At 47.2% G+C, this 27,976-nt stretch overlaps 1 protein-coding gene across 1 annotated transcript; it reads left to right on the forward strand.

Moving 5' to 3' along the window:
- Positions 1-152: 152 nt before the first annotated feature.
- On the forward strand, positions 153-27,976 carry LOC144940899 (elastase-1-like). Its single transcript, XM_078867397.1, has 8 exons — positions 153-192; positions 311-408; positions 11,510-11,613; positions 11,831-11,953; positions 16,475-16,611; positions 25,909-26,051; positions 26,298-26,450; positions 27,959-27,976. Exons 1-8 carry the CDS (start codon positions 153-155, stop codon positions 27,974-27,976), a joined length of 816 nt encoding a protein of 271 aa, XP_078723523.1.

Raw genomic sequence — 27,976 nt, forward strand, 5'->3', positions numbered from 1 at the left:
CCTACGACTCGTAGACCCGTGACGCCATGCCCGCAGAACATTTATCTATGCAAAATGTTTCGCATGAATACATTTCACTTCCTTGTATGTCCATGTATATATAGGCTGCGCGTCGGTTATTTGAGTGTGTTGCAAACCTCAATCAAGAAATCATGGTCATTCTTCTGATCTTCACTTTCCTGCTGAATCAAGGTATTCACATGTGTTACTTACAGTAAGATTAGTTCGGATTCTAGGTTTTTTTCCTATGCAACTGCTAAATTATTTCACCAGGAGTGTTTATATTATTCGTATGCTTTTCTTTCCACAGCATTCGTCTCGGCTCAGACGTGTGGTTTATCTGCGATTGCTCAAAATAATCGCATTGCAGGTGGTAGTGAGGCCACTCCTCACAGCTGGCCTTGGCAGGTATGAGATCAATTCTTGGGCTTCTTTTTTCAAACTTCACCACTCCAATTCCTGCGGATTGGTGAAGGTGTGGAGCATAGGCATTCGAACATAGAAACAAGTACAATCATTAATGTTGCTTAACTTATCAACTAATGAACAAAAATGCAAATACTATTGTGAACATGTCCACAAGTGTGCAGTGGGTTACAATTGGCTCTTTACAGCTCTCTCCAATTATAAACAACACGGAACAATTAATTGACGCATTATACAAATTTGGTCCACAAATCACGACGTTTCGATCGAAACGTCGTGATTTGTTTTATTTTATTTCTAACTACGTGACTTTACCGAAAGTACCAAAGAGTATGGATTACTGCAGTCATGAAAGCTTCAAATTAAGATTATACAAATTTGTCAGCCAGTTTATACTCACAGCTGAATATTGATTTGCATTATTTACGTTCTTTTTGACCTTGAGACAACACATGTTATTTTGATGGGACAGCTAACTCGAATCGACTCAGTCAGCCCGAGTTGACCTAATTTTGCTCAAGTTTAAGAACAACACATCTTCGATGAACGCTAATGGATATTAATAAGGACCTGTAGCATGAATCACTAAAAGAACACAGGGAGAGTTGTGTTCATTCGTTTCTGACCTGACCTCTGCCTCCATTAAAGCATCTCCTCCCGCCATACTTTTTCTTAATTTTCTTTTTCCATTTTGTTTCATGCTATTCTTCTAATTTTCTGTCAATTTAGTGCTCCCAAGATCACAACTGGAGATCAATGTGATTATTTTCACACTCAGTCACTTTGAGGATGTGTTCTTCTCCCAGTCCTGTGTCTTTACATTGGTGTTAAAAATAAACCAGTATATTTACAGATGATAAGATACATTGTTACTATGGTTGCTGTGACATGGTGCTGCAGGGCATCTCATGAGTAGATCTATGGTTTGCTTCTCCTGATAAATAAACATTGTTCGCATATTCAAAAGCGCCATGATTTCATGCGAGAGTTGCATCTGCCGAAACCCACTCTCAGTCTGTTTAGGCTCCGCCATGTGAGCTATTTGGAATTGGAACCATGTGCGAGCTCCTCACTGGGGATGATTCCTCACTGGCTCCATTCAGCAGTTTTGTCACTTGATTTTTCCCATTCTTTTTGCCAGAGGGAAGTTCTAGCAGATTCCGGTGATGTGGTCAGTGGCACAGTGGAGCACAAGAAGCTGTTTCTCGATGGCAGACAGTGTGCTGGCTGATGACCATGTAGTGGATAACGGACGTGTCACTCTGACTTGCCGGTCGTGGTCACCCGCTACTCACCTCCTGATGTTAGGGGGGCGCTATGCCAGATAGTGCATATAGGTAAGGGACAGGTAGCTCCCAGGCACCCTGTTACAATTTTGAACGTGTCATTTAGGGCAGTGTCAACATGTTTGCTGTGGGTTGAGCATCCCTAGGTATTCAGATTGTAAATGTTGTGGCTTGGCTCTCTAACACACCGGTGTGCTATACTAGTGACGAATTGGCATGTTCTGTTTACGTTTATATATTTACGCAATCTAACCCAAAAATCTCTATTATAGATGATATTGGTCGCGAAAGCCTACCTGTTAAACTCAAATAAGGTGTTTATTCTGGATGTCCGCATCGTTCCACTCTTTGCCAGCGTTCTTACGAATCTGGATGAGATTCTAGGATGGTGACAGCACGAGCCCAGAAGCGGGATCGGAGCCTGAGTCGGCAGCTAGGTATATTGTTGAGGTCTTGATTAATAGGTCGGTTGTTGTTTGAAAGAAAACATATAAATACCCATGTATTGTAGTGTGCATGTCTCTGTGGATATTTGGTGGCAGAATGTTTACCAGAAGAACAATCCAGGAGATTAGTGTTGGTTTCAGAATTCCAGTGATGATACCCATTGTGGTAGATAATTGTACATCTAGCAGTTTTGTGTATGAGCTCCCGGAAGAGGCTGGAGTGCAATGCTCTGCAACTGAGTAGATCAGTGACAGGGCGGCAGTTCACAGCTATTTTCTGGTGCCCGAGGTCATTCCTGAAAGTTTCTGTAGCAAGACAATGTTTGAATTTGTCTTTTCACAGATCTGTTTTATACTGTATGGGGCTCAAAGGTCAGGCGTCTATCCATGATAACCCCTAGATATCTTGGAGTGGGATCATAGTATACTGGGTTACCACAAAAGGATGCATCAAGGGTCACATCTGCTAAACAATTATTCAGGTGGAGTCCGCTTTTGGTGGTTTTGTAAGGATTTGGTCAGTCTCCGACTATGGAAATATGCCTCCAGTAAATTATATCAGCTGTTAGAGTATTGACAATGGTATCGAAAGTTGTGACCTGTGTGGCAAGGTTAAATAAAAAAAAAATTAGTTTAAAGTTAATGTCATGTGTATAAATTTCGATTTAAAGCTTTCGTGACTGCAGGAATTCATATTCTTGGTTCTTTCGGTCAAGTCACGTAGAAGGGAAATGATAAATCATGAAAATAAAACGTCGTGAGAATTTTATAGTTTTATTTTTATTATTTTATTATTTCCCTTCAACGTGACTTTACCGAAAGAACCAAGAATATGCCATACATATATATATAAACTTGCAAGAAGCTGTACATGTCAGGTTACATATGTGTTACATAGTGGTGGTGCTAGCACCAAGCTTGAGGAAGGCCATTGTTCATAACTCTCGTGGCTGTGTTCACCAGTGAGGCGTATCCTCAAAGTACATTTGCCGACCAATTAGGTATACAGTTGAACGGCATTCGATTTTGGCCGCCAATGGTATCATAGGTTGCAGAGGTCAATCATTGCTTTAACGGTTTTCTGTTGAAACTGAATGCTACCTTCTGTTCACAACAGCTACGGCCACTTCGAAATCCGGATTTTTCTTTGGGCAGTTAGGGGTCAATAATGGGGGAAAATCAGGCAAGCATGCACGTTCCATGAGCTTGGAAGTGGAGGACATGATAGATATTGGCCTAGAGCTGGAGAGCGAGTCTTGCAGGTTTATGGCGACAACTGGAATGATTCCATTATTTTCGGATATTACCTGTTTTTTTTCTTCCTGATGACAATCGCTTGTGTTGTGATCTAAATGTCGTGGTTTTTGTTAATTTATTTTTTTTAATTTGAACCTATCTACGTTACTTTACCGAAGGACCCAAATTATATAAATTCCTGCAGTCACGAAAGCTTGAAGTCAAGATATTACAGTACCTGTCTTGTTTATGGTCCATATATTCCCATGTTCTTTAGGAACTCAGGACAAAGGCTATCATATCCCTGTGCCTTGTTAAGACTTTATGGCCCTGAGGGCCCCTTCCACTTCAGTGAGTGTACTCTCACTAGATTATTGCTTCCGGTAGTTGACTCAAAGTGATGGCGAGTTGTTTCCGGTCACCCTGTTTGATGCGATTGTCCATTGGTGTCTTTGAGCAGGATAGTGTGTAGGAAGCCATAGTATTTGCTTTAGGGTTTGGTAGTCTGTGCTCTGTTGGTTGAGTCACCTAGGTTCCAGAGGAGTTACCAGGCTTCATGGCTTGAGTGAGTAAAGTCCAAATCTGCAAAGAGGTATTTCCACCGTTCTCTTCAGCAGAGTTCAGGAACACTAGCAGTGCGTTGCCCTTATCTTTTTCACCTTGTCTGATGAACTCTTTGAAGAGATGTTCCATTTTTGATTACCAACATGGCATGTATCTTTTCCGATTCCCCAGAATGTAATTTCTTGTGGTAAATGTCAGAATTTTTATGAATTTATTGAAGATTACAGGCTTTGGCTCCAGGTTATTCAGTTGCGCTTTGGTTAATTTTTCATAGCTGGGCCAGTTGGCCTTATGAACTTTACAACGAGGATGTAGTTTTGAGGTTATGACCGGTATCGGTAGCCCAGTGTATGTGACTGCCAGTCTGTGTTGGGTCTGCAAATTTACCAATAATTGTTCATGACGCAATTAGTGGCTGTCCATTCTTGTCCTTTGAGATGAAGCGTAAGTTCTGGGTCATGGTCCGCTTTCTATCAGCTGAATGAAATGTGCCCCGGATTTGTGTGGTCGTATAAGAAATGTATCCTGTGCTGACAACCATTCCACGTGTTTCTCTCCAGTGTTGTCATTTTCTGAGTAGCACCATGGGGTTTGTGTGGTAGCTATTGATGCCACTGATAGCATAGTCTTATCATTGGTCTTCTTATTATTAGTCCCGATATGTGTGTTGGTAGTTTGTCTTCTTGTTCAATTCTTTGCGTAAAGCAGACGCCGAGGTTGGGCATTCCTTGTACCAAAATTTAGTTTGTTCCCTGCGGAGCGGTGAGTGTGAGGGTGGGCATGTCATACAAACGGCTTCGTTGCTCTTTCTCGCTCGGGGCATCAGCTGCAGCTGCTTGTCCGCTGCAGCTGCAGGCTCCTTCCACTACTGGATGAGCTGCGTCGGCACGATGCTTGTCCTTGAAGATGCTCGATCGCTGTTGCCGCTCGTCCGCTGGCAGCTGCAGACACCCTTGCTCGGTGGAGCTGGTTGCACGCTGCTACGCGCTCTCCCCGGCTCCGTGCTCTCTGGCGATGCCCGGTTGCTCATGCAGCTGGTTCTCTGCGATGCTAGCTTGGTCGATGCTTAGCGCTTTCCGCCCTTTCTCCCGGTTGATTGCTTGTCGTTGTTAGTCACTCTATCTCTCTCCTTGATCGTGCAGCTGCCAGCTTCACACGGACACCAGCCCTTACTTCAGGGCTGCGCTGGCTCAGGCTCTTTCCACTGCTCCGTTCTCTCTCCTTTGGCGGGCAGCTGCCAGCTTCACACTGGCATTCCGTAATGCCTCTCCCACCCTTCCTTCAGGGCTTCGCCTTTCCTTTGCTCAACTTCCGTGCTCTCCGTCCTTCCTCCAAGAGGGATCTTGCTGTGCGCTGCTTGTTGCTGGCTTGGTCACTCACTCTCAAAACTTATAGATTGTATTCGCACACCTCTTGCACAACTGTGAAAGCTTAGTACAATACAACTTATCACAATTCTTGACTTTGCAAGCGACTCAAAACATCAGGGTAAATGTAGAATAAAACTTTCAGCGATACTCTGTCGGTCCATGCCGAACTCAGCACCTAGCATCACCTCGCGCCTCTTCTCTGCGAGACACCACACCCATTTTCTTGGTTCTTTCGGTAAAGTCACGTAGAAGGGAAGTAATAAAATAATAAAATAATAAAACATAATAAAATAATTCTCACGACGTTTCGGCCACAACGCAAGCAGCCGTCCTCAGGTGAAGACCAGGTCTGTCGGGGAGACAGCGTCTGAATGAATGACGCGTCTGAATGAATGACGCTGTCTCCCCGACAGACCTGGTCTTCACCTGAGGACGGTTGCTTGCGTTGTGGCCGAAACGTCGTGATATTTATTTTATTATTTATTATTTTTATTATTTTATTACTTCCCTTCTACGTGACTTTACCGAAAGAACCAAGAAGATGAATCCCTGCAGTCACGAAAGCTTTAAATCGAAATTTAACCACACCCATTGTTGATCTCGAGGCCATGCCACGGAGTCTGACCATCGCAGTACTCTCTGTCACTTGTCGTAGTAGCAATGTATGGGTCGTGTCTCTGTTTTTATCTGCAATTCTCTCCCCTCTCTGCGCGTCTCTTGCGAGGAAAAAAAAACAGATGCCCTCTGTCATTGCTCTCCTCCCGCGGCCGTGCCTGATTGCCCCCCCCCTCTTCCCTGGGTGACCCCGGACAGGCTGTTTTCCGTCAAAGTTTATGCTTTGTTTGCACCCCACCCCCTTCTCCGTGGTCTCTGCTAAAAGAGAGGGGAGGCACCCGTCAATCGTATTTTATGGCTGCCATGTGTTGTCAAATTGTTGGAAGACAAAGGCGGCCGGGGAGGCTCTGATTCCATGGAATACATATTATCTGGTCTTGTGTGTTTGACCTATTTTTCTTGTATCTCTTCTGAGTTACCCCCGGTCTAATCTCTTGTGATTATTATTTGGTATATGTTTAACCAAGATTTGTAATGTCATTAGATGTTACCTCCGGTATTTCAAGGATTTTATTAACTTTTGCTCCCTGTCTGTATCCAGGGATCCGTGCTCTTTATTTTCGAGTTATATTTTGATATCCTGAGATTGGAGATGTAACTAAGTTTCCACTTAAGCTTTCTTGATTGCCGGAATTCATATTCCTTGGTTCTCTTGGTAAAGTCACATAGATAGAAAGATACAATACAAAATAAAATAAGTAATACTGCAGTCTAAAATGTCGACTTATTCTTATAGCCGAGCTTCAAACTTTTACCGTATTAAAAAAGTATATCAGTTATAATGTCCGTTTGTCCCTGCTATGTGCCTGTGTTTTATGGCTCTGGAGATTTGTTTGTGAACTGTCCAAAACGTTTGGAAAGGTCGTGTCATATGGTCATCTGACAACCTGGAGATTTCCCAGATAGTCGCTAACCCCTCTTTGCCCCGGAGTTTGTTATTTAATGGTTTTATGGCTTTTTACCTCGAGTTGCTTTTAATGCGGTAGGGCAGCTGGGTGTGAGGGGTGGGGTGTGTTTCATCCTTTCATATCCCATGCTCGCCCCGGTCAATTATAAAAAAAAATGGCAGAATTATTCTTAATATAAATTTTTGGACAAAGGCCTATATATATAACAACGGTATCCCCACAATACCGTGACACTGTTTTCAAACATGTGTATTTTTTTACAAGTTCCCTGAAAATGTTGTTTTTCTTTCAGATTATTCAATCGTTTTAATATTTACGTTCATTTTATTATGTTTGTACTATGCAAAGTCATATAGGTATATATTTTTAGGTTAGTAGTATTCAATTAATGTGAAAAGCCATATCGATTTACTACATTTTGTTTTACGTGTTTTTTTTTAACACATCCCTTTTGTAAATCGAGGGATACCGACCTCTAGTCCTTTAGGTTTCTGGCCAGAAAAGTGACATTTAAGTCTTGAGTCCTTCAATATCTTTTTGATAAACTCGAAGACCACGACCAATCAGTTTATGGCCTTTTTTGGCATTCATCTCAACTGATCATATCTGGATTCAAATTTACGCTATCTAATTCACCTAGATGATGATATATAAAGTTGTGTTGAAGGGAACACGAAAACACATAACAGGTGGGCCACGTGAAGACTACCATCTCCCACTCATTAGTGTAAAAAGCTTGTAACAGGTTTATTTTGAGTCAACTACAGTTTAAGACATTGTAAGCACCGCTCAGTAATATTTATTGATACTGATAGTATAGTAAAGTTCAAAAACAATAATGCCAAATACAAAAGGAAACTCATATTGCATTGTCACATGAAAATTAAGATATAAACGTCAGCCTATTAAAACAAATTATGTTATGAAGTAACGTTAATGAAGATTGTGGTGGCGTTTGCATAGTTGTGTCTGCACACCACTAATAATCATCAGCCATGTCCATTCCACTGCTGAATGATGACCTCCCCACTGCTAATGAATCCTTTATTTATTTTTTATTCCACGAAGAATGTTTGTAAATATTTGATAATAAAAAACCCGATTCCATCTTTTTGCGAACATTTTATTTAGATTCTTCTTCCCACCTCCCCCCCCTCTAACCCCGCTTAAATATACGCTCCAAGCTTGGGGTGTTTCATTCTTCGCCTGAGGATGGCTGCTTGCGTTGTGGCCGAAACGTCGTGAGAATTGTTTTATTATTTTTATTATTTTATTACTTCCCTTCTACGTGACTTTACCGAAAGAACCAAGAAGATGAATCCCTGCAGTCACGAAAGCTTTAAATCGAAATTTAACCGCCTCTACGGGGAGGGTTTCCACATAACTTTGAGATCCTTCAACAAGCTCCGGGACAAGAAGGCTCAGCTAATCGAGTCTCTCACCTTTCTGAAGAGATGCCGCGACTCTAAGGTAATACCGAACGCATTTACACTAACATCTGCTGCTGTAACTTCTTCTAATGCGAAACGAATTCTGTCTAGAACTAGCTTAGCTCTTATCTCAGAGAAAATCAGACTTACGCGCACCGAACTAGATCAGTTAGACAAGACACTCTACAAATCACACTTATCCTTGAGTGCAACAATGTCCACATCGGATTGGGAACATGTGGAAAAAATGACTGCCTCTTCAGCTGCCGCTATGTCGACTAAATGTAAGGACAACTTGATTTCCAAATTCAACCGCCTCTCAAACAAGAAACCGGACCCACACATTGAAAAGCTAGATGTTAACAAAGTCGTAATTAATCGCAGTAACAGTCCTATTTCTGAAGGTTTGAAATCCGTTTTAGCTAAAGGACTAAACTTTGCAGTCACACCTAGACACATACCAGTTAATGATATAATTGCTCGAGTAGATGTAGCTCTCAAGGGCTTGAGTCACATCGCTGCAGACGTAGCAAGATCGGAAATCTCTGTAACCCTCAAAAACGCTAAGATGCCAGCTAGCAACATCAGCAAAGATGAGCGTTTTGAATTAGCTCAATTAAAAAAGAGGGATGACATTGTCATCCTCTCAGCCGACAAAGGCAATGCCACTGTCATCATGGACAAAATAGAATACAACAACAAAATTCAAGAACTACTCACCGATGGCAGCTATACAAAAATAAAAAGAGACCCCACCAACAGCCTCGTCTCCAAAACCAACAACATCATTTCTGCTTCAACCGCATTAATTGATCAGACCAAACAGTTCTCGTTGAAACCTTCTGCAGCCAGGCCACCAAGATTGTACGGCTTGCCAAAGATACATAAAGAAGATACACCTCTTCGTCCCATTGTCTCTACTATCAACTCCCCGACTTACAAACTGGCTCGTTTTTTGTCCGAAATCCTACGGCCTTTCACTGGAAAAACCACCTCTGCAGTACTAAACTCTACTGACTTGGTATCAACAATCAAGGGGATTGCCCTGTCCCCAGACGACCTGCTTGTCAGTTTTGATGTGGTTTCCTTGTTCACCAAGGTGCCTGTGCCTGACACCATCGCAATCATTGAAGACTTGGTTCATCAAGGACTGAATGCTGGGGTACCCCCCCTGGTGAGACACTGCTTAACCAATACATACTTCACCTGGAATGGAACCTTCTACAAGCAAATTGAGGGCACCCCAATGGGCTCCCCCTTATCTCCGGTTGTAGCCAACATCTTCATGGAGAAATTTGAGACGGACGCCATCCAGACTGCCACTCTACGCCCGACCTTATGGAAGAGGTACGTAGACGACACTTTTGTCATCTGGCCACATGGCCGGCCTGCTCTAGACCAATTTCTCGACCATATCAATTCCATACACCCAGCCATCAGATTCACCATGGAAGTCGAAAATGATGGCAAGCTACCCCTTTTTGGATGTCCTAATCAAAAGGAGACCTGATGGTTCAATGAGCCACTCTGTCTACAGGAAAGCCACCCACACGGATGCTTATCTAAAACCGGATTCCCACCACCATCCATCCCAGAAGAATTCCCTCATCAAGACTCTATATCATAGAGCCCAATGCATCTCCGACCATGAACACATTTCCAGTGAACTCAAACACGTACGCCAAGCTCTTAAGGCTAATGGTTACTCCGACTACACAATCCGCAAAGCCATCACTCCAACCACCAAGAAGGATCCTGTTGAGGAGCCTTTCAAGACCATCACCTTACCCTACATTGCTGGGGTCACAAAAAAGATCTCCAAAATCCTGATTAAACACAAGATCCAGGTCCGATTCAACACAGTACATAAAATCCGTGATCTGGTACCGTCTGTAAAAGATGTGGTTCCAGACATACAGTACCCTGGTGTCTACAAACTAAGTTGCCTCTGTGGTAGCAGTTACATTGGGGAAACCAAACGACATGTCTCGGACCGCATCCGTGAACATAAAGCTGACCTGAAACACTGTAGGACAAACACCTCAGCCGTGGCAGATCACTGTTACAACTCAGTGGGCTCACATGACATTGACTTCTCCAAGACAGAGGTTCTCTGCAAGCCATCTGGCTATCATGAGAGATTCGTACATGAGGCGATCCACATTTACAAACACAGAGACAATTTTAACCGAGAAGATGGATTCTGGCTTAGCAATCACTGGAAGGACGTAATAAACCATTTTGATACACATTAGGGTGGGTAGAATAATACATAGTGTTATATTAAAAATGTATAAGGTATAGGGTGGTTTATAGCAATACAGTATGTAATTTAATGTTGGTTTTGCCTATGGAAGTATATAGTACGGTATAGACGCGTGTGATGTAAGAGAATAAAGTTTAGATGGAAGCATATTATATAATTTTTTACAACGTAGAATTTTTCATGTATTACTTACTGTTAGTAACTCAGCTTATTGTAGAGTATAGTAAGTTTACTGATGATGCTATGTAGTTTATACTTTAGTTTGTCATGCAGTTTATACTGTAGTTTTTTACGTGGTTGTTTAGTAACTACAGCTACATACTATTAACATTCCTTTCCTTTGTTAATGCTCCCCCCCTTCCCCCCCCCTTTGATGCTGCTAATCCTGCATAATGCACGGGCATAGTATTGATTTGGAACCCCCCCCGCCCACCTCCTACGCATTTTCCATATGCTGAATTCCTCTTGATATGCAAATTATTTTGTTTAGGCGCTCTTCTTCCCACCTCCCCCCCCTCTAACCCCGCTTAAATATACGCTCCAAGCTTGGGGTGTTTCATTCTTCGCCTGAGGATGGCTGCTTGCGTTGTGGCCGAAACGTCGTGAGAATTGTTTTATTATTTTTATTATTTTATTACTTCCCTTCTACGTGACTTTACCGAAAGAACCAAGAAGATGAATCCCTGCAGTCACGAAAGCTTTAAATCGAAATTTATTTAGATTACTCTATTACATACATGATTCGATGCCTGTATCATGAGCATACGCATTTACATTAATTCATAAATCGGTGCGTCCATGTTAGGTGTATTGTCACTTTCTGACCTGCCCCTACTGGACATCTGTGAAAAAGAGCTTCATAGCTCATCAGATTTCTCCAGTAGAAATAAAGATTCTGACGTGTATTTTTAAATGATTATAAACTTTGACTGCTGGATTGTATGTTGATGTGATGACAACAGGTTTCTGTGCAATACTACAGTTCGAGGACATACAGATGGTACCACTCTTGTGGTGGCACCCTAATCGCCCCACAGTGGGTTCTCACAAGTGGCAGCTGTGCCAAGTACGTTTTTCATTTGCATTCAAGTTTTTAGATATTAATAATCACAAACCTGTTATTGTGTTAGTTATACAGATATACGTTGTAGATATTTGATTGTATGTAGCCATGCTTTTGTTTCTGAGGATGAATGGTACTTTTTGTTATTTATTTAAAAAGTTAGAAGCCCTTCAATGGAATTAAAGCTGTTTGAGTTGCATTGTTTATGTGATATCCGCAGCGCCACGGATTATATGCGAGTAGTGGTTGGCAAGCACAATATATACCAGCAGGAGACTGGGGCACAAGTTTCAGAAATCTACCTAACTGCTTACCATTCCGGATTTAACAATACCAGCTTTGCGTAAGTATTACACATTTACTTCTGTGTCTATGTCTGTCCCATAAAATTTTTTTGCATGATTTTGTGACAAATGATCATCGGATGACCACCCATACTATTGTAGTGGGCTTGCTTGACGACAGACACGGTTGACTTGAGGCAACACGTATTTATTAACAATAACTTCAATACAGCACGTAGCAACCCTGACACTTGAAGAGGTAACGGCCTCTTCACCCGTTCTACCGAGGGAAGTATTCCCCAAGCTAACACCCCAAGTTAACTCCTCTACTTCACTCTATTCTACGATCCTCCTCTCAAGGAGGCTAACTGACCTGGCCCAGCTTCAGCACAGGTCTCGACCACCAGCCACACAAATACGGGCCTGAAAAGGACATCCATCGGCCTTCGCTGCTCTGGGGTCGCATCACACTGGCTTGCTCTGCCCGGCCCTTAGAAGGGCAGCCGGTCAGAGGAGTCCCAGGGTCTATCTAGCTTGACTTCAGTCTTCAGCTGGTTCTTCGTCTTGACTTGGTCAAACTGCCTTTCTGCTCTCAGGATCCCGCCTTTTATATGATTCCCCACCGAGGGGCGGGTTTCTGTGGGATCACACGCACCCCCCAGCCCCCTCCCCTCAGGAGGCCCTGGTCCTTGATAAAATAACCGCCCTGAACCGGTTTGTACCACTTCCCACCGAGGGGCGGGGTTCTGTGGGATCACACACACCCCACAGCCCCCTCCCCTCAGGAGGCCCTGGTCAGGGATGACACAATCACCCCGCACCGGTAAGTATTGTAAGTCACCCGGGTTGGTGTGTGCGTGTTCCAACATCACCACCACACTATATTAGGAAAAAGTTTTGCTGGCTGGCATGCCATGCGCCGCTCACATGCGCAGAGGGGAGGGGGCATGCGGGTGGCCAGCAATGAGTGGGGGCGTGCAGTGGGGGGGCGGGGCCACTCGTGGAAAGGGGTGCACGAGGAGGGGGACACGGGTTGAGGGGGGGGCGACTGGGGACGCATGCGGGTCGGAGGGGGGTGTCACGTGCAAGAGGTAGGGGGGTGCTGGTGACGTGGGTGGGGAGGAACCTGGTTCAACACAGGTACTTTTATATTTTACTGTATTTTTTAAAATTTTGCTAGTTGGGTGGCTGAAGGGACGGATGGTTACATCCAAAGTACGTGCAGGCTGCTAATTTCATGTGTCACTCGTCCCATCAAAACAAATGCAGTGGCTTCAATATTTTCTGAGTAAATCCATTTTGTGTGGTTGCTATTGAAGTCACCCACATATATAGCCGGGTGAGTGACTGCTGGCAGTGGTGGTAATGTATACATCGATGACTATCACACGACTGTGACATTTATTGTCGACAAGCTTTACTACCTGGCTTCGCCCGAGACTTGGATTCTTGTCTTGGATTAATTTAATATTCCCTTATATTTCACTGGATAAACCCTGAACAAAATTGATGCTTACAAGAAAGAAAAATTCCGAAACAAATCAATTTAAGTAAATCGGATGTTTTTCACTCAAGTAAATTAAGCCTTAACCAGGCAACTCGAGAACGGAATGACGTGAGAGCTGAAAATAGTCGCGTTCACCTAGAAATTCCAAACAGCATAAGCTGTGCAAATTTCATGACGTCAGAGCTCAGCGGTCGAGAGTTTTTGCTGCTTCACACAAACAGATTTATTTTCTAATTTATATTTAAGAGCGAGCTGAAATTAGTCGCGTTGACTTAGAAAATCGAGATAGCTACGCCGCGCATTTTTGCGGGATACACGGCCTACGCGGAGGGTTGGGGGGATGCGTGACGTCAGCAGGCATACTGCGTAACGCTGCCGCACGCGCGTGACATCACAGATGTGACATCACAGATATGATGTCACCGCTCACTTGCCGTGCAAAATATATCGATTATTGCGCCCCCCCTGCCCCCAAAAATACAAGAGTCTATTTTTATACTTTTTGCATTGTGTACAGTCTGGAAGCTACCCACATGCCAAATATCAAGTTTGTTGCATGTCAGGAAGTAAGCTAAACATTTCGAACAGACACACATTTACAAATTTCCCTTTTCTATATATAGATATCCATTATTGCGCCCCCCCACACAAAAAATAAAAACGTCTAATTTGTATACGTTTTGCATTGTGTACAGTCTGGAAACTACCCACATGACAAATTACAAGTTTGTTGCATGTCGGGAGGTATGCTAAACATTTCGAACAGACACACATTCACAAATTTCCTTTTTATATATATAGATGTGCCGTCACTTGTTGTGGTATACTTGAGGGGGTATACCGAGGCAAGGTGGCAAGGATATTAGGGTGGTAGATGGCATCAGCAAGGGTGTAACCATTTATTTGGTAGCTTGCCATCGACATCCTGTCCTCAATTTGCGTCTCGTACAAGGCAACAATGTCAATGTTGCTTCCACTTTTGTTTCTGGCCAGGAAGTCACATTTAGGTCTTCATAGTTATTCAATTTATTTTATTTAGCGAATGTGTGGGGGCGCGATGTCCACCACCTCCACTCTCCCCCTCCTCCTCTTCGGCCGCCTCTCGCCGGGCCCCTGCCGATTGGGTGATCGCCCCCCCCGCACCAGCGCCTTCTGAGGGACATATCTGAATGGCTTGCTTTGCCACCGCCGAGGTTATCCCGCACATGCCGAGTGCTAGTCAACAGAAACGGCAGCGGTATGAATATGCACCCCCCCCCCCCATAAGCCTTAATCCGCTGTGCAAACAGAGGCTAATGCTAATGGCAGGGATAAGACTATGGGCCACGCCTCACCATTAAAGCTATTTCTACTGTGTAAACACGCTGCGTAAAGCGCGCTGTGTAAACACGCACGTGAGTGCAAGCACGCGCAAACGACGGCGGCCGTATGTGCTGCAGTACACGCGCCTCATGCGAATTCTCAAACCACTCACACCACCCCTACGCTGCAGCCCTGCGCTCACGCCGGGCACACCGTCTCTCCACACAGACATGCCACGCACAGATCACAGATGCTACGTCGAGGTTCTGCCCACACACACAGAAATCACACTACACCGATATTCTGTACTAGAGTTTATTAATGGTGCCAATACACATTACCCGGAGGAGGAATATTTCGCGAGGAGAGCCTAGCGTAACTCTGCCTATGAACCTAGCTACTCAAACGTCCTACCACGTACCTTGAAACTAGACTCGCGGCGTCCCATGGACGCTGAGAGAGTCGAAGGGAGAAGGACGAGAGAAGACTTTCCCAATCACTGTCTGGCAGCAGCACTCTCTGGCATCACAAGGATGCTGTGAGCGGCTTGAAGAGGCAGGACGGCAGGCGGGGAGTGGGTCGTGACGGCCCGGAAGTTGTAGACTGTTCCAATCGTCCCGAGGCTTCCACCTTTATACTCTTGCTGCCGCTCCGCCCACCCATTGTTCTCCTGTGCCCAGTAGTTTGCGTCTTAGGGTCTGCTCTTTATGCCTAATATTCCACCCTCCGTCCTCCCCCCAATGTTGTGTGTAACTCATTGCGATTGGCCGAGGGAACCTTTTCTTTTTGCGCCCATACAATTTTAAGCCAATTTAGGGGCACCGCAATGTAACCTGTCCTGTGGGGGTCGGCCAATCTCCTGGCACCGGGAAACCATGGGACTCTCCCCCTAGGGGCCCTTTGGATTAAAATCTGATGTACCAGGCAACCCCCCGCCAGGACACTATGTGGGTGCGCTATGTGCGGGTGTGTGTTTAGTGCGGGGGCCGGGAGGTAGTCGCGGCGCTTGCGGAGTTGCTCCGCGGTCATGGCACCACAAATGCTAAGTCCCTAAGCCAAGCGGTTGCTTTCCGGTCCTGCTGAGTTAAGGGTGAGTAGACCTCCGCTGAGTTTGTGGATTGGGCCAATGTGGATTTCTTGCAGGCAGGTGAAATTAGCAGTGTTGGCCAGCAAGGACTTAAATGAGACTGCGCTTGGCTGCTGACACGCCTTCGACATTGAGTTGGAGGATTCGTAGGGCTGGTCCGACTGAAATGTGATCTTGGTGCTGTGTGTTCTCGGCTTTGGGACTTTGACTACAATTCTTTGAGGCTCTTCTCACGAAGCTTCTCTTCGAATTTAGTCTGCTTGTAGGATCATTAATTTCCCCAGGCAGACTCGGATCCTGACGGGGGCGTGACGTGAACGTTGATCCATTGTTCCACAGTTATTCGTTAACAGTTTCGTTGGTAAACTCAATTGGTTATTCACCTTTACAAGGGTCATTATTGGAATGTATTTCTGCTGATATCTGATTTTAAATTAATGACATCAAATTCACCTAGATGACGGTATTAGTTCTGTTTAAGGTGACACGAAAACCCGAGGCTACCATTTCCTGCCCTATATTTTTGATAATTAACAAAATCGAGTGTGTAGGTTTAACAATGAATACATTATATCTGTTTTCATACCTTTAGGAGCCAATCCACCATATTGTGTACATGTTTTACATCTTGATGTTTATCTCAGATCTTCTCATTCTCAATATGAACCCTTTAATTGTGTATAGAAATGACATTGGATTGATTAAGCTGAAAGCACCAGTGACGCCGGACACTGGAATACGGTTCGCCTGCCTTCCCAGTGACAACGAGCAACTGTCATCGACAAGCACATGCTACGCCATCGGCTGGGGCTCCAGAATAAGTATGTCGCAACAACAATGATGACCACATATACATTAGGTAGTCACAAAACAAATAATGGAATACAGGATTATAATGTGCAATGAGTAACATATATCATCAATGTAGTAATAGTCATAATAATCTTGATTTGAAGCTTGCGTACTGACTGTGGTGGTACTTGCTATGATGACAGCAGTGCATACTGTGGTGGTACCTGCTTTCACTGCAGCAGTGCATACTGTGGTGGTACCTACTATGATTACAGTAGTGCATACCGACTCTGGTGGTACCTGCTTTCACTGCAGCAGTGCTTATTGTGGTGGTACCTCTTATGATTACAGCAGTGTATACTGTGGTGGTAGCTGCTATGATTACAGCAGTGCATACCGACTGTGCTGGTATCTCTTATCACGACAGTAGTACATGCTGATTATATATTAGTATTTATGGACTGTATAGCACAAAGTACTCAACTGACAGAGTGGCGTGGTGAGGCGTAGTCCCGTGCAGAGCCTCCGGCCTCGCCTAGATTGTCCAGCCGGCCAAGGTGGCACCTTGACAGGCTGGGGCTGGGCTGCTACCAGAGGTGGGACAAAGTCATTGTTATGCAAGTCCAAGTCGAGTCACAAGTCATCAAATTCATGACTCGAGTCTGACTCGAGTCCAAGTCACATGACTCGAGTCCACATCTCATAGGTGGGACAAAGTCATTGTTATGCAAGTCCAAGTCGAGTCGCAAGTCATCAAATTCATGACTCGAGTCTGACTCGAGTCCAAGTCACATGACTCGAGTCCACACCTCTGGCTGCTACCCCTGCCCCCCCCCCTCCCCGCAGCCACGATCTCCCCGGCCGCTCTGCAGTAATATATATGGCCTATAGTGGTAGCATCTAGCGACTGTATAGTAGTAATAATTACACGCATCGGGGTGGGGGGGACATCAGACAGTGAAGCATTAACCGCAGCGTTTAGTGTATTTTTATAACATTTAACGCGAAAAAAGTCCCCCTCACTCCCACCGAAGGCGTGCGACTTGGTATGGGCCATATCCCCCACCAAAGGCGCGTGAGTTGGTATGGTTGTGCATGTGTAGTAACGCTTATGACTCGTTCACACCGGAGTTGGAGGCACACTTGTTTATTTAACACCACACGTTGTGACATACACACTGAGGGGGTATCGGCCCCCTCACCCGTCTATCTGAGGACACACCTCTAGGCTAACCCTAGCCTGCCTCTGAGTCCTCCTCTAATGGGCTAGGGGAGGCTATCTTGGCCCGACACTGGTCAGTCGGGCCCGGTACCCAGAGTCCAGACCAGCACTGGCTCTGGCTCTGGTACCACGCCACTGGCTCGAGCCTGCGCGGTCCTGATAAGGACGGCGTGCCAGGGGGAGACCAGGGCTCTATCTAGGACGTCTTCCGTCTCCTCTTCTTAGCTAACACAACACTCCCGAGCCCCTCGATACATTCCCCTTTTATACCCAACCCCTCCCCGAGGGGTGGGGCCCCGGGGGATCATAATGACCGAATCGACCCCCCAGGGTGTCTGGCGCGGACGTCGCAGAGGGCACCTGCTCGTGCACACATGTAGCCCCGCCTACTGTGTTTGTTTACCATAGGCTGCCATGCATAACGGGCTCTCTGTAACAGCCCTACATCACTCCCCCCCACATAGCATGCAGCCGTCCCGGCTGCCAACATACAAAATTTTACAATAAAGGTGCCTTCACCCCCTGACGTGTGCCTCACTAGTTTTGAACCATAACAGGAACCAGAACAAGACACAACAACAAGATGAGAAACAACCCGTCGCACCCCCCCGAATAAATACGAATTCCGTAAAAAAAACAGCTTATATACAACCAGCAGGGAACCCACCCCGCACACACAACAAACGGTGAACCCAACATATGTACATCCGAGGAGCGGGAAACACACCATCCACACAACAGCCAATAAACACAACAGCTATGTACACATTTTCCGGCCTCACAACAGTTTGCGCATTTTAGCGCGCGTCCTTGCAGCGGGCCCCTCACACGGGGTAACCCCGCGTGGCGGACCATCAGGTGGCGACTGTCCGTCTTGAGGTGAGCATTCCTCTGACTCCGCGTGACCCTCGGTATCCGCAGGAGGGGTGATCGGGCGTGAGCCCGTCACTCCTGATGCCCCTGAAGGTGGCACAGCCGGCAAGGCATTAGGTGAGAGCGACAGAGACGGACCCAGCAAGTCGGCCGACCCCCCACACGTTTGGCCACGCGCGTGTGAAGTGGGGTTGTGTACCGCAGCGAAGGGTTTTAATCTGGAGGGGTGCACGAACCATCGCCGCTTCCCCCACTTGATGCGCACGCACTGCGGACGTAACACCTCCACCACTTCCACAGGGCCCCGCCACGGCCGCACAAGTTTAGAGGAGGTTGCCAGTGGCACCTGGGGGCAGTGCAACCATGCCTTGTCCCCCGGCTTCCACTGCAGCATGTGCGCTCGACTCAATCTGAGGCGCTCATTTGCCTTCTGACGGAGGTCAGAGTTTTGCATTGCAGCATCCCGTGCCTCGGTCAATTTGTCCAGATTAAATTTAACGTGGTCAGCCAGATTAGTTTTTCCCTGCGGCACGGGGATCCGCAACTGGGCACGAACAGGCGGGTCTGGTTCTCGGCCGTACATGAGGTAAAAGGGAGAAAACCCCGTAGCCGCATGGGGTGCCATCCGGTACGCCGCCAAGACCCCCTGAATTTGTAGGTCCCAATCCGTTTGCGAGTCCGAAACTTGTTGTGATAACATGGACGAGATGGTGCGATGCAAACGTTCGACCATCCCGTCAGTTTGTGGGTGATATGGGGAGGTCCGAATTTTCTTTGTGCCCAGGAGATCGCAGACTTGTCTGAGTAGTTTACCGGAAAAATTTCTGCCCTGGTCGGTCAGCAGCCTCTCCGGAGCACCTTTGTCCAGGACATAACCCTGAACAAAGGCCTCCACGATGGCTGCTGCCGACTGGTTGGCCAAAGGCCAGGCCATAGGCCAGCGTGTAAAATACTCGACACCCGTCAACAAATATCTATTCCCTCTGGGGGTGGCGGGGAATGGTCCCAAAATGTCCAGAGCGACCAGCTCGTTTATCCTGGACACTTTGATCGATTGCAAGGGCGGGTTAGACTCCCGTGCCGGCGGTTTGCGTTGTGCACATTGAGGGCACGATCCCAACAAATCCCCCACATCCCTCGTCATGCCAGGCCAGTAAAAATCAAGTTGCAGCAAGGCGAGAGTCTTTTGGGTCCCCAGGTGTAGGAGGCGCTCATGAGCGGCCCATACCACCCTACCCCGCAACCCAGTAGGGACAACCAGCCGATGTCGACGTGACTTCCCGTCCCAATGCATTAGCAGACCTTGGCACATTTCCCATGCGTCGGAACCACCTCTTTTTCCCCCCGCCGCACTGCCAACGCGACGTCGCCACCCGAGGAGGGAGACATCCTCCATCTGGAGGCGCCCCCATTCAATGACGGGCAACCCCAACAGGGAATCTTTGCCCTGTTGTTCGATCGAATTAGGAACCATTGCATCGTCGTCGTTGGCGGCCGCCAAGACAGGTACCGATGTGTCCCCTGGAGGCCTGCAACGTCCAGACCCCAGGAGGCATGCACACTCGGAGGTGGTTGGCAAGCGTGACAGAGCGTCCGCGTTGGTGTGGCGAACGCCCTTACGGTATGTGGTTTGGAAATCGTAATCCTGGAGGACCTCCAACCATCGGGACAATTGTCCCGATGGCTGTTGAACCCTCAGGGCGTACTGCAGTGCCGCATGATCTGTGCGGACGGTGAAATGCCGACCGTACAGATATGGGCGATACTGTTGGACGAAATGGACAATTGCCAACAGTTCCCTACGGGTGACACAATACCGTTGCTCCGCTGGAGACAACACCCGACTGCCGTACGCAACCACATGTTCCACGCCGTCAACCACCTGGGAGAGCACGCCCCCAATACCCGTGTTGCTCGCATCGGTGTCGAGCAAGAACGGTTTTGAAAAATCAGGGTAAATCAGGGGAGGAGCGTTTACCAAAGCATCCCGAAGGGAGCAAAAAGCAGCCTCCTCCTCCTGACCCCAGCAAAACCGAACCCCTTTAGATGTTAAAGCATGTAGGGGTTTGGCGATAGTCGCAAAATTAGCGACGAAGCGTCTATAATACGACGCAAACCCAATAAAACTCCTAACCTCTCCCACTGAGGTGGGAGTCGGCCAGGAGCTTACACACTGCGTTTTGGCGGGATCGGTAGAAATACCTGAGCGCCCCACGATGTGCCCCAAATAACGCACCGACTCGCGTAACAAATGGCATTTTTGGGGCTTAAATTTCAAATTAGCAGCCCGCATCTTTAGGAAAACCGCCCGCAACCTCTGGAGATGTTCCTCAAAAGTTTTGCCAAAGACAATGACGTCATCCAAATAAATCAGGCACGACTCCCATTGCAATCCAGCCAAAACCAATTCCATCAACCGCTGGAAAGTTGCCGGCGCTGAGTGTAAGCCCATCGGCAACCGGTTGAATTGAAACAGGCCGTGCGGAGTACGGAAAGCAGTTTTAGGCTTTGAATCATCGTCCAGAGGAAGCTGCCAGAATCCCGAAAGTAAGTCCAATGTGGAGAAGAATCGCGCTCCCGCCAAGGCGTCAAGCGATTCGTCCATCCGTGGGAGCGGGTATGCGTCGGCAACCGTAATTTTATTAAGGCGCCGAAAGTCAACGCAAAACCGCAACGAACCGTCCTGCTTCTTAACCAGGACGATCGGCGCTCCCCAAGGGCTGTTGGAGGGAGAAATTATGTCGGCGGCTAGCATGTCATCAACAGCCGATTTGACATGGTCCTTTTCGGCGGGACTCAACCGAAAAGGATTTTGGCGTATTGGCGCGCTGTCACCCGTATCAATATGGTGACGCAGCAGATGAGTGCAGCCCAAATCGTATTTATCCCGACTGAAAACGTCGGAAAATTCCCTCAGTAGTGTCTTAAGACGTTGGCGCTCTAAATTTGACAGGTCCGTCGATCCCGCGCAAAGCGCCTCGAGCCACCCTTCATCGCTGTCTGAATGTGGTCGCGGTGCAGGGGCAGCGCCGACATGACTCGCGACGGGTTCCTCACAGGGCACCGGCGTTGCGTGAGCAAGCACGGTCCCCTGTGGGACCACCACCGTCTGCGAGCCCACATTGAGGACCGCGATGAAGGGTTCTCCATCCCCTCTCACTATGGTCTGGGCCGGGAGTAAATTAGGTCCACTGACCCCGGCCCTAGACGGTCCCAGCAAAACCCCTTGAGCCCCAATGCCCTTAGCGAAGGGCCGCCGAAGTCTCAAAGGAATTAACATTTGCGCCCCCGGAGGAACGCGCACCGTTCTATCTACGAACGCCGGCACCGTCGCGAACGCCGTCCGGCTCGTAGCGGGGGATGGCAAAAACGCCATGCGTCGGCCCGATGGGAGCTCAATGCATCCCTGGTCGATTAATATCCTAATCGGCATTTTGGCCAGGAAATCCGTCCCCAGCAGGCACGGAACCGCCAGCGAGGAGGAAACAAAAATCGGCCCAGATAATTTAATATCCCCGACACAAATTTGGGCTCGAATTTGTCCGATGATGCCAAGTGAACCCCCGTTAGCAGCAAAGAATGGCACATTAACAGGCATCAAAGGACGGCTCTGGGCAGGGAGAATGTTATAAATCAACTCCGAAATAATGGTCGCCGATGCTCCTGTATCGACCAAGATGCGAACCTCCACCCCATCGATGTGACCCACAACGGCCGACGACCCCGACGACGCGGCTACAACCCGATGGGCCAACACGGACCACTGGCTGGGTTCAATGTGAGTACCCAGAGCGGTGCGTGTTGGTGCCATGGTACGCGATATTGGCCCCCCCTTCGCTGCGGTGTTTAAGTGTGCGACGGGCGTGTGCGTGGGCCAAACGTGAGGGGTGCCGCGACTCGCCGGATTATGATGGTGGAGCTTGTGACGAGGGCCGGCGTCCCGTTGAGGTGTCGTCCCGCGCTGCCGAGGAGAGCGGCACCCCGAGGCGACGTGGCCCCGGATGCCGCAGTTGTAGCAGCGTGGAAGCGCTGGTGGCGACGATGGACGTTGTAGATGGCTTGAACCGGCCCGGTCCCCCCGCGCTCCCGCTCCGTGCTGCCGTCGATGGTTGATGGCGCAAACCTCTTCCGCCGGGAGGGTGGCCGCAGCGACGGCGCGCCCACTCGCCGCCTTGCTGGCCTTCCGTCGTTGAGAGGACAGGTTTGCGTGGAGGAGACGGGCCGCTTGGAGGGAGCACATTTCTGCATCGTCCTGTGCGACAATGACGATGTCTAAGTCGTCCGCCAGCAAAAGTATCTTTTCTGTCACCATGGCGTCGATCCCCTCGTCGTCCATTCGTGGAAAGGCTTCCTTTGCCAGCGCCAGGAGGCTTGTACGGTACGCCAGGGGCGACTCCTTCGTCCCCCGCTGGCGATCGTAAAAGAGTTGACGACAGTCCGATGGTGGCCCATACACAGCGGACAGCACTTGCATCGCCTCCCGCAGCGTGGAACGCCTCTCCTTCGTTGCCGATGTTAGTGTGGCGAGGGCGTCGCTGTCGAGGAGTGCTGGCAGTGCTCGGAGAGCCTCGGCGTCTGTCCACTGTGCCATCTCCTGGTGAGCGAGGAAGCGCCGCTGGAAGCCGCCCCAGTCGCCCTCCTCGCCCACAAATTCTTTGAGTGGCGGCAGTCGCTGATGTAAGGCAGCGGCTGCAGAGGACGATCGCGCTCCCTCGTCTCCCTCACTCGACTCAGCGTCGGCCCGAAGCAGCGATGGCATCGCCGGTCGCACCCGTGGTGACGCGGCAGGTACTGTACTCCCGCCGTTGGACGCGATGCTTAGAGCGGCCACGCCCTCAACAGCAGCTGCGGCGATGGCGGGAGTTTCAAAATGTTGCTCCGTTGAAATGGCGGGAAGGCGCTGTGGTCGTTGGCTGCTGTCGCCTCGTGGCGGTCCCGCAGCCCCCAGCCGTGTGATGTTATCGAGCATGGCGGCTGCGGCGTACAGCAGCTCGGCCAGCTTCGCGTGCGCCTGCCTCAGCCCCTCCGTCGACGGCTCCCCTTCCTCCAGCTGCTGTGGCGTGGATGCACCCAGCCCCGGCTGCTCGATGGCATCTTCAGCCGTCTCGGGCTCTCCAACTGCAGCGGTGTCCTCCGCTCCTGGTACTCCGACTCGAGTCGTCCGGCGTGTATCCATGTTCGTACTTTGTTTCACTTCTGACGCCAGATGTAGTAACGCTTATGACTCGTTCACACCGGAGTTGGAGGCACACTTGTTTATTTAACACCACACGTTGTGACATACACACTGAGGGGGTATCGGCCCCCTCACCCGTCTATCTGAGGACACACCTCTAGGCTAACCCTAGCCTGCCTCTGAGTCCTCCTCTAATGGGCTAGGGGAGGCTATCTTGGCCCGACACTGGTCAGTCGGGCCCGGTACCCAGAGTCCAGACCAGCACTGGCTCTGGCTCTGGTACCACGCCACTGGCTCGAGCCTGCGCGGTCCTGATAAGGACGGCGTGCCAGGGGGAGACCAGGGCTCTATCTAGGACGTCTTCCGTCTCCTCTTCTTAGCTAACACAACACTCCCGAGCCCCTCGATACATTCCCCTTTTATACCCAACCCCTCCCCGAGGGGTGGGGCCCCGGGGGATCATAATGACCGAATCGACCCCCCAGGGTGTCTGGCGCGGACGTCGCAGAGGGCACCTGCTCGTGCACACATGTAGCCCCGCCTACTGTGTTTGTTTACCATAGGCTGCCATGCATAACGGGCTCTCTGTAACAGCCCTACACATGCGTCAGAAATAAATAAATAATAGTTTAGCGCACAAAAATCGCACTAAATCGCTAATTAAACTAATTTAAAGTTGACGGGTGTGAAAAAGGAATAGCGCTTGCTGACCGTGGGGCCAAGCGAGCGACCACAAACCCACAATTTTTTACTTTAATATAAATATAGAAGATAGATTATACAATATATAATCAAACATAAATAAGCATTACATTGACTTTACATACCTATATTATTCATGATTATGACAATGGGATGATGGGGGAAGGGCTGGTTAGGAGGAGGGGCTCACCCTCCCCCTCTTTCTCCGTGCCACAGAAGACCATGCCCATGCAATTCTGTAACAATGACGTCACACAATACAATGCTATGCCACAATGCAATGATGTAAAACCTACATCATTAGACTTGCTGAACACCGTGCTTACCCATGGATACGAAAATGTCCAGACCGCGGTTGGTAAAATGGTATACAAGTTCAACCGAGAGGATGGGTACAAACTGAGCAATCATTGGAAGGACGTTATTAACCAGGTTAAGTCTTCACTGACTGTGATGTTTCCATCCTACCTGCCTATGTCAGCTGTTATTTCATGCTAATCTCTCACATTAACATAGCCACTTCCGTGCCCAGTTACATGCTAATTTATCACATTAACATCATGCTAATCTCTCACATCAACATAGCCACTTCCGTGCCCAGTTACATGCTAATTTCTCACATTAACAGCGTGCAACCTAGGGCCGACCTTGTTTGCACCAGCTTTCCCCCTTAATGAGGTGGCGGTTCGCCCCTGCAGCCTCATGTTGCATACACGAACGTGTTTGTCCCTCGGACTACAGTGTGCGCCACGTATTTAACCACGCCACACAAGTAATAAACCGCGGTTGGCAAATCAGCGGTTGCCGAGGGATTTCTCTATTACTTTGTAGAAATTATTGTGGTAACACCGTCAAAAAACCAGGCTCGTTAATATTACTATCATCCTTCCACGGTTAATTACATTTGTAGTACCAGGATGGAGGGCAGACTATCAAGAGAGGCACTGAAGTCGACACCCAAACGTGGGTGACCAAGGTGCTGTCTCTGGAGGTCAACTGGTAACTACAACAGTTGCAGGATCTGACAACATAACCAAGGGCCAGGAGTTGAGAGGTCACCTGCATTAATCTGTTGTGTGTTGACCTTTGTGGACACTGCTGCAGATTTCCGAACCCTGCAGCTGTGTGCACATTTGAGGACATTCGTAACTTTGCACAATGCTGTTATGAGATTTCACCACATCATGTTAGAATTCCCTTGCACCTCTCTTAACTTACAATGCGTTGCCGTGTTTGGTGCAACTTCTCGTGGAATTCTGCCTTTTTAAAAAAGGACTGCATACTGTACAATATATCTATAAATGAGATATTGTAAGACTGAGTTTTATTTGTCATTTTCCCGATATATTTCAGTCGATGGTATACTTACCAGCACGCTCCAGCAAGCCAACCTACCAGTGATTGACGACAACACATGCAAATTAAATGCATTTTGGGGTTCTACATTACCTGCAAACACAATATGTGCTGGTGATGGAACAAGAGGGGCATGCGACGTAAGAATATTTCTTGTTTGAGTCACAATTTGTAAACAATTGACTTATTTGTTGTGAAAGTGTTTTTAGGAATAATGTTCCAAAGTTGTACAGTGCATGGATTACTCTGCTCAAAGTGCATCAAAGTTTTCACACAGTACAGTATTTGACAGTCTGACAGATGTAATACTTTTGTCTACTCATAACTTCAGTTGTGGTTAAGGATAATGGTTTAACAATGACAATGACTTTTCCGTTCGTTCAAAGGCTGATTGGGGTGGACCGCTACTATGTCAAAGGAGTGACAATTCATGGGTTGTGCATGGCGTGGTTTCATTTATATCAAAATGGAGTTGTATAAATTACTATAAGCCTGCAGTCTTTACTCGTACATCTGCCTACATTCCCTGGATTCAAAATGTAAGCTGCACATTCAAGCTGCTAATGTTATGCACAAGCTAGTATACTATGCTCATCGGTTATACATATTTTAAAACAGCACTGTATTTGTACACTCTGCAAATTCATATATTTAATGGAAAATATCTCTATCATTTGTTGAACATGGTGGCATACATTTATGATGCAATAATTTCGATGTGAGGATGGTAGCTCATGCAGACTTCATCCAGAACTAAAACTTGGGCTGTGAGCTGACCATAAGATGGCAGTACAGCAAATGGATGCATCTCTAGAAGATGTCTCGTCCATCCTCACACATTCGCACTACACAAACAGCACGCATAACTTCCGCACTCGACATCACACACGCTGCACATGTCAATCACGCAAACGTGGGATACACCAAGGAAGGGTCAGAGGTCAGTGGTCACTGACGTCAAGCACACACAGCACACTCGGGCAAGGAATAGAGATTGGGGGTGTGAGTACTGACGTGCACGGCACGCAATCAGATTGGTGAATGGATGACACTGATCGGATTTGTGAGGAGAAACGGATCGTAAAAGAGCGGGAAATTTCAGAAGGCTGATTGGTGAAGAAGGGCAGAGAGTAGGTTTAAAATGGAATGTGAAAGAGGAAATGGGGTTTGTTTGAACGAGTACTGCTGTAGGTCCTGAAGCTAGGGTCCCCACTTGTTCAGGTTTGATCTGGGTTTTACACAGATAGTTCTGTTCGGGTCGCGGGAAATGATTCATATCTAAAATGGTTAGTATTGTTTAAATTCTATTATGGTATTATGTGGTACTGTGTTGATAGGTATATGCTACCAGAGAAATGTCTAGATTTGGCCTATAGAAAATATGGCAACCCGACGTGAATCCCAGCGAGGGCCCTTAATCAATTTACATTTGAGACTCAGTAAGGCCTTCTTAGATAAAAAAAAAGTTAATTGCCAGTCATATGATGATCTTTTTTCCAAAAAAATCAAGTCTCCCTAATGTAAAAAGTTACTATTTACACTGCAAAACAGTAATTGGTCAAATGGATAAAGAACCTAAACATAGTGTTGCAAACTAGACAGATTTTAAAGGGTAAATGCATCTAAATTATATTAAAATATAAAATGAGTTCTCCATTGACCCCATGTCCCCAGTTTTTAATAACAATTTACAGGGCTGAAACTACACTACGAAGCGTATGCAAGAACAATTTTTTTAATACCCAGATGTTTAGACAAGAAAATAAGAATGATTCCTTTTATGTAAATATTGGGCCTGTGAAATTGTGTTATTGGATGCACAGAGTGGTTTCAACCATTGTATTGGCCTTTAACATTACAATTACATTTGGAAACGACCATTAATTCTAGATTTGAAGTTTTCTAAATTTTAATATTTTTATTTTCACCTACGTGACTTTACCGAATGAACCAAAGAGTATAAATGACCATTACGGTGTTGTAATATTGGTTGTCAATAATATTTCATAAGATAATACTGTATTTTACGTGAATTTCCAATGTGCAGGTGATGGCGCGTTATTAA

Source organism: Lampetra fluviatilis, chromosome 23 (genome assembly GCF_964198595.1).
Source record: "Lampetra fluviatilis chromosome 23, kcLamFluv1.1, whole genome shotgun sequence".
Taxonomy (NCBI): Eukaryota; Metazoa; Chordata; class Hyperoartia; order Petromyzontiformes; family Petromyzontidae; genus Lampetra; species Lampetra fluviatilis.